This window comes from Trypanosoma grayi, assembly GCF_000691245.1.
Source record: "Trypanosoma grayi strain ANR4 Tgr_312_V1, whole genome shotgun sequence".
NCBI lineage: Eukaryota > Euglenozoa > Kinetoplastea > Trypanosomatida > Trypanosomatidae > Trypanosoma > Trypanosoma grayi.
The window spans coordinates 1-6,602 of record NW_008825931.1 but is presented as its reverse complement, the minus strand read 5'-3'; the positions used below and the strand labels follow the sequence as shown (position 1 = coordinate 6,602).

Below are 6,602 nucleotides of genomic sequence, written 5' to 3'. Positions count from 1 at the left end.
TTTGGCTTCTTCTTCCTTGTCTGCTTGTTTGTTTGTTTGGGTTTTCTCGTTTTTCACTGAACATACGCCTTGACATGTGCCATCTTCTTCGAAGCTGTGGGGAGAGAGAGGGGGGGAGGGGGGGATATTAGCAAAACGAATTAAAAAATGAAGGTATGTGCGTGGAGATTTTTTTTTTTTTTTGGTGCCTTTGCGTTGTTGTTTTGTTCTTACAGTTATGCACCCGGGCAGATCCGCTTCCGTGCCTGCGTACGCTATCTATCTTTCTCACGGACACCTGCTGTGTGCAAAGATATATGCGGAAGGAACTTATTGATTTTCTTTTGGTTACATCAATTGTTGCATCTGCTCCTCATGTACAAACACATAGACATGTGTGGATGTTATTAGCCTTTTTTTTTTGCTGCTCTTACTGTTGCTCTTGCTGTTGCTGCTCGTGCATTATCTGCGGGTTGTGTTTTGCTGCCAAGCCTTGTTGTGGTTCTGTTCTTTCCTCCTGTGCTTGTTAGAGTTGATGGCGGTGTGTGTCCGACGCTGCGTCTTCGACTGCACCGTACTTGTTGGCGCAGTACTCAGGCTGTGTGTGGCTGGCTGCCGTCGAGGTGAGCGGCACAGCAGTGGATGTAACCACGGCACCAGCAGCGGAAGTGGCAAGAACAGCACGGACGAGCTAGTGCCGCTCAAGGCGGTCTTCTGCACGGACACAAAGGATCATCACCGGAGGCTGCAAGGGGTTGGCTTCTTGCAGCAAATGCCTCACCCTCACACCATCGGCGTGCGCGACACCGGTGTCGTGTGGCATTCCGCAACGAGCCTCCTTTGGGAGCCTGACTCAGGCGAGTGGTGGCGGCTGTGGTTCGCCACTTTCATGAGCTTCTGTGAGGTTGCTAGGCAGCTCATTGGGGGATGCCGCGGTCTGCGATTCAAGGCACATACACACACACACACACACACACACAAACTCACACTCAGCGCTCTGCACGCCACGGCTGATTCCGAGAAGCGACACGGACCTCGTTACCGCCAATGTGCATGGACTGTCTTTCGTTTTGAGGGAGGGGGGCTATAATATTGTACTGTCTTCTTTAACGAAACCCTCTCCCTTTTGCAGTGGGTGGAGCGGTGGCACTGTTGGCTACGGCGTCCCTTAATACATTGGATTTACCCCATTTGCTGGGGAGCTCCGTCAGCGACACGGGTCATGGGAAGAAGGCGCTGCTCCTCTCAGATGGGCAAACTGACCGATGGTGGTGGGTCTTGCGCCAACAGCGACGCGAATGGATGCAGTGATGGTAGCAGCAGCATCACCGCGCAACATGTCTGTTTTGCGCACTCACACTGTCCAGGGAGTGGTGTGGTAGACTACGTGGTGTGCCAACCCGGTGCTACGGCGACCAGTGGTGTGTCATTTGGCGTCGTTCCAGAATCTCTGCGTTAGTGCCGCACCTCTCTTCCAGCCTCCGCACTGGCGGCACTTCAGGCACAACATCGCCCTCTTATTGTGTACATTGCGACACCAAGACCGACAACATATTGCTCTCTGGCGCGGAGGATGTGGTGTTGGCTAACTTTGGATGCGCGCGGTGGTGCAACGAGGGACGGGATCAGCGCGCTACAGACGAAAGTCCACTCCGGCAACTGGTGGTCATGTTCTTTTTGTTGCACCCGAGTTATTGCGGGGGGCGCGCACGTCCTTGCTACTCCTACCAGTGGCATCTGGTTGGTTTAGATGCTCACCCTTTGCGTGGCCTACAGGCACAGTGGTGCGCAGCAACACGGTGTTTTTTTTTTTTTTTTTCTTCAGCGCCGTGGGCGACCCGGGCATTGGCACAGTGGGATAGAGGGAGAATCCGGCGAGCTGCTCGGAGGGCGCGGGGTGGCTCCTGAGCGGGCTGCTGCGCAGAGCCACGCACGCCGCGCGTGTCGGAGCAATACGCACTTGCCGCATCTCTAGCGGCCTCCGTCGGACATGTTTCCGCAAGAATGAAGTTCAGCGATGGAACGTATCGCCTTTGTGTTTTGCCTTCGTCTTTTGTCCTCTTCCGGTGTTTGCGTTGCCCACATCGGTCTTATTCTTATTATTATTATTATTCCCTAATTGTTTGTTTAGTTGTTTGGATTTACATGCAATGTCGTTGCTCGTTTCGGGTGTTGGCGTTTGTTGGGCGGCGCGTGCGCCTCGTCGAGTTGTTCACCACTCACCCTTTGCCTTGTGCCGGCGTCAGCGGTTGGCGCGCGGAGCTGCACCGTCCTCGCTTCTTGTTTGTGGCTTCTTGCCCTGTTTATGTCCGCTCTGCTGTTCCATCCCCCCGACATCATTTTTTTTTCCGTTTTTCCTTTATTCATTCATTTATTCTTTCTTTCTTTCATTCTTCGTCCTGTTGTGTGTAACGCCGCGTGGAGAATACTTCATTGCCTCACCAGACAAATAAATACAAAAAAGGCTACTTCGTGTCTCGCAGGTGATCTGACACCTATTTGACCGTCATATTTGCTATGCTGTCGTACATTGTGGCTGCCCTGCTCATTGCGCTTACGCTGTACGTGCTCTTCGGCAACGCTGCAAGCAGCAACGTTAAGTGTGCCCTCGATCCGGATAAGTTTAAGGGGTTTAAGCTCGTGGAGAAGTTTGAGGTGAGCCCTGACGCCTGGATCTTCCGCTTTGCTCTCCACACACCAACGCAGCGCCTCGGTCTCCCCATTGGAAACCACATCTACCTCCGCGCCGCGATCCAGAACCCGGAGGGGAAGTCCGAGGTTGTGCAGCACGCGTACACACCCATCTCGTCCGATGATGACTTGGGGCACGTGGACTACTTGATCAAGGTGTACCACAAGAACGTCCATCCAAAGTTCCCGAACGGCGGGCGGCTTTCGCAGCACCTGTACAATCTTCCCATTGGCAGCACCGTGGAGATGCGGGGACCGGTGGGGAAATTCGAGTACCTCGGCAACGGCAACTGCACCATCGGCGACGGCAAGGGCGGGGCGAGGCGGATACACGTGGACACGTTCGCCATGGTGGCGGGTGGCACCGGCATTACCCCGATGATGCAGCTCATTCGCGCCATCATGAAATCCCCAAATGACCCCACCAAGGTTTTCCTCGTGTTCGCGAACAACACCGAGTCCGACATCCTGCTGCGCAAGGAGCTCGACGAGTGCACGAAGGACCCGCGTGTCCATGTGTGGTACACTATCGCGGAGAATGCGCCGGAGGGATGGCGCTACAGCACCGGCTTCGTTACGGAGGAGATGCTGCGCGCCCACCTGCCAGTGCTGCAGCCGCCGGAGGAGAAGCACGGCCGCGTCCTCGCCGTCGCGTGCGGCCCGCCGGTGATGTTGCAGATGGCGGTGAAGCCGAACCTACAGAAGATGGGCTACGCCGACGACGATATATTCTCCTTCTGAGACAAAGAGGGAGAGCGAGAGAGAGAGTGTGTGTGTGTGGGTGTGTGTGGTAACAATAAGTCAGTGTGGGGGTAGAGGAGAATAAGGAGAAGAAAGTAAAACGGAAAAATGAGAGGAGGAGGGTAAATGGAACAAACTGAGAGAGAAGAGAGAGTAGCAGGGACTGAAATATATATATTTATTTATTTATATTTATATATATATTTATTTTAAAAAGCCAACAGGAAAACAGAAAAAAAAAACAATGCAAGGGCAAATCGAGATATTTTGCCCCTCGCTGTAGAGGGAGGCGATATATAAGGAGGAGAATGCAGATGACGCGCACCTCCTACGACGCACCACCGCCACCCCATTCTTGGATGCAGGGGGCACACACGCAGACAGACAGACAGACAGACGGCACCGCAGCGCTGAATGGGGAGGCCCGCTCGACGTGGCAAGGTGGTGACGCGCGGCTCCGACGGCCGGCAACTGGAGCGAAGCGAGCAGGCGGAATAGAGAAGGAGTGGGAGAAAACAAGAAAGAAGCCAGACGTGAGCTGCAGAATGGCAGCAAAACCTAGAAGAAAAGGAGAAAACAATAGGCGAGGAGCGCATGTCATGGGAAGGGGAGAAGGAAGGAACCGCAACAAACATACGAGCGCTGAGGATGAGGGAAGAGAAGGGGACGCTGAGCGTCGTCAGGCGGCGCCAAACACACAGACCCACACAAGCACATATATGCGGAAATGAATGTACAAAGATTGCGTATAATGCAAGTGTGTAAGTACGCAATGTTTATATATTCACGTGCGGATAACTCGATGAACTTACACCAGAAATGTGCATCTCTCTGTCTCTGTGTCTCACTGTGTGGGCGTGTTTGGAGTGGCGTTTCGCATCTTGTTGCTATATTGTGGCATTAGCCTGCTCTCTGTGCTGTTTGCCGCGTCAAAGGGACGGCATGGCGCAGGTGGTGGTGCGGACGGCCGACCAAGGAGAGCGACGAGAGAGAGAGTAGGGCAGTACGTGTGTGAACACGGCAGTGGCCACATTTTCCCCAGCAGCGGATAATGACAAGCATAATGATGACGACGCCTTCTTGCTCTCCCTCCCTAGCCTCTGGCAATGCAATGCGTTCTTCTTTTTTTTTTTTTTTCGTTCTTCTTTCCCCGTTTTATTCTTCTCTTCTGGGTGTTGTTGATGCTGTTGATAGTTGCATCTCACTCCATTCTATTACTGCGGGTGTTGTTGTTTTTTTATTTCTTGGTTTTTGTTTTCACTTCTGCGATGCTGTTTTACTTACAGGCCTTTCTTTCGCCCAAACCACACGAAGGATGTGGGCGCCTCTCACATCCCACCGGCGGCGGCGGCGGCGGCAGCAGCAGCGGGGTGTCGGCTGCGCATTCCGTGGTCTTGTGTTTCTCGTGCTTCCTTAATGCAACTATGGAGAACTGCGCTTTGCTCACCGCCCTGTAGCTCTCCTGTTTGTTTTGGTTTGCAGGCTTATACCAAATAGAAGGTGAGAGAAGAAGAATCGCGTCTCTCTGTGTGTGTGTGTGTGTGTTCGTCTGAGGGATACGACAAAAGACAAAAGGTACTCGATGCATTTCGTGCAAGACCCTGTAGAAGGTGTCGAGGCACTGGAGGTCGGCACTATTCATAGCGAGGCGGTGCCCGCTTCTGACTATTTGGCGCGAAGCGGCAAGGGACAGACGGAGAGGACCGAGAGGCGGCAGCCCATCAAGCAGGGGTGGGTGTCGAGTTGGGGCGGCACTGAAATGTCGGGCTCCATCAGGCGCCACGACACACCTCCAGCCTTTGTCGTTGCAAGCGGTGCGAACACGGAGGCTGATGAGAACGGCAATGTTTCAGCAGCACAGGGGGAGTCGGGCGCGCATCATACGGTGCAGGGCGTGTGGAGTGGAGGTTCCGGCATGCACTCAACGGCCCTCATTGATTCACTGATCCCAACAGAGGAGACGGATGTTATTGATCTTCGAAACAACGTTAGGGAGTGCGAGGGATACAGCACGAGCAGTGAGAATGGCAGCAGCTGCGCCACCTCTTATACGGGCGAGAGAAACTGTGTCTCGTCGAGCAGAGCACCCCAGCATAAACGTCGACAGGAGCGGGCGGAGCAGTGGCGCAAGTACGAGGAGAAGAACTGGCGCTGCGGCTTCGAGGAGGTGGTCCCGCAAAGCCGCGGCACTGTCATCGGAAAGATGTCCCCCATTGCCGTTTCGGACACGGAGAAGCGGGCCAAGATGGGCAGCGCACGCGACATTGACTCGGCCGACGGCGACAGTGGACTGCAGCGCCGCGGCCAGCACTGTGTTTTGGGGATGCAACGCCGACTGCTGCAGCGCCGTCTGGAGCCGTCCTTCACAGAGGAGGGCGTTGGGTTGTGGCAGGGGGCAGCATACTCCGAATGTCATGGCGGTGCCCCTCAGTGATAGCTACTAAAGATGGAGCGCAGCCGCACCAGCTGCCGCCTCTCTCACTCTCACTCTCTGCTTTTCACACAATCTGTGCGTCTGTGTGTGTGTGTGTGTTTCCCCTTTACAACTGTGTGCTGTTAAACTACTCATGCGCAAATGGGCTTGGAATCGGTGAGGTGCGTTCCACCGTCAGAAAAAAGAAGCTGTCTTCCGTTTATTGTGCATTTGTATGTGTGTATGTGGCGTAGGTGGAAGAAGGCAGCCTCTGGAAAGTAATGTAGTCAGCAATGCCTATTTCCTCCGGGAGACAAAATACGGCATTGCCCTTGTAAGGAACCCCCACCGAGAAGAAAGCACGATCTTTTTGTTGTTGGGTGTTTCTTTTTTTTCGTTGCACTGTTGGGTTCTCTTTCCCCGCAGGATCACCTGCTGCTGCTGCGGCTGTTGTGAGCAGACGGGTAACGTTGTTGCGGTCTGCTGCCTCCCCGCAGAGGCGGGGAAGAAGTGTGTCGCGTCTGTGGCGAGGTGGGGGGTGGGGGGCTCTTGCTGGTGTGCGCCATTGTCCTCTTTTCAAGTACTTGGGATATTTTTTGTTAAGGAAATATTTTTGCCTCGCTCTTTTTTTTTTCCTGTTGTTTTGTTTTCATTCGGGCCGCACACACACACACACACACACGTATATACATATAAAGGGGTAAGAAGCACGTAGCGCGCAGCTGTTCCGCCCACGCCGCAATACACACAAACACACACGCACACACACACACGCCGA

General features: G+C 54.0%; 3 protein-coding genes across 3 annotated transcripts; all 3 read left to right on the top strand.

The window, feature by feature from the left end:
- Window positions 1-514: 514 nt before the first annotated feature.
- On the top strand, window positions 515-1,069 carry DQ04_03121020 (hypothetical protein; the record flags this gene model as incomplete). Its single annotated transcript, XM_009312542.1, has 1 exon — window positions 515-1,069. One exon carries the CDS (start codon window positions 515-517, stop codon window positions 1,067-1,069), a length of 555 nt encoding a protein of 184 aa, XP_009310817.1.
- A 1,427-nt stretch (window positions 1,070-2,496) lies between these two features.
- DQ04_03121010 (putative NADH-cytochrome b5 reductase) lies at window positions 2,497-3,411 on the top strand (the record flags this gene model as incomplete). Its single annotated transcript, XM_009312541.1, has 1 exon — window positions 2,497-3,411. One exon carries the CDS (start codon window positions 2,497-2,499, stop codon window positions 3,409-3,411), a length of 915 nt encoding a protein of 304 aa, XP_009310816.1.
- A 1,582-nt stretch (window positions 3,412-4,993) lies between these two features.
- Window positions 4,994-5,845, top strand: DQ04_03121000 (hypothetical protein; the record flags this gene model as incomplete). Its single annotated transcript, XM_009312540.1, has 1 exon — window positions 4,994-5,845. The coding sequence occupies one exon, from the start codon at window positions 4,994-4,996 to the stop codon at window positions 5,843-5,845; it is 852 nt and encodes a 283-aa protein (XP_009310815.1).
- Window positions 5,846-6,602: the final 757 nt, after the last annotated feature.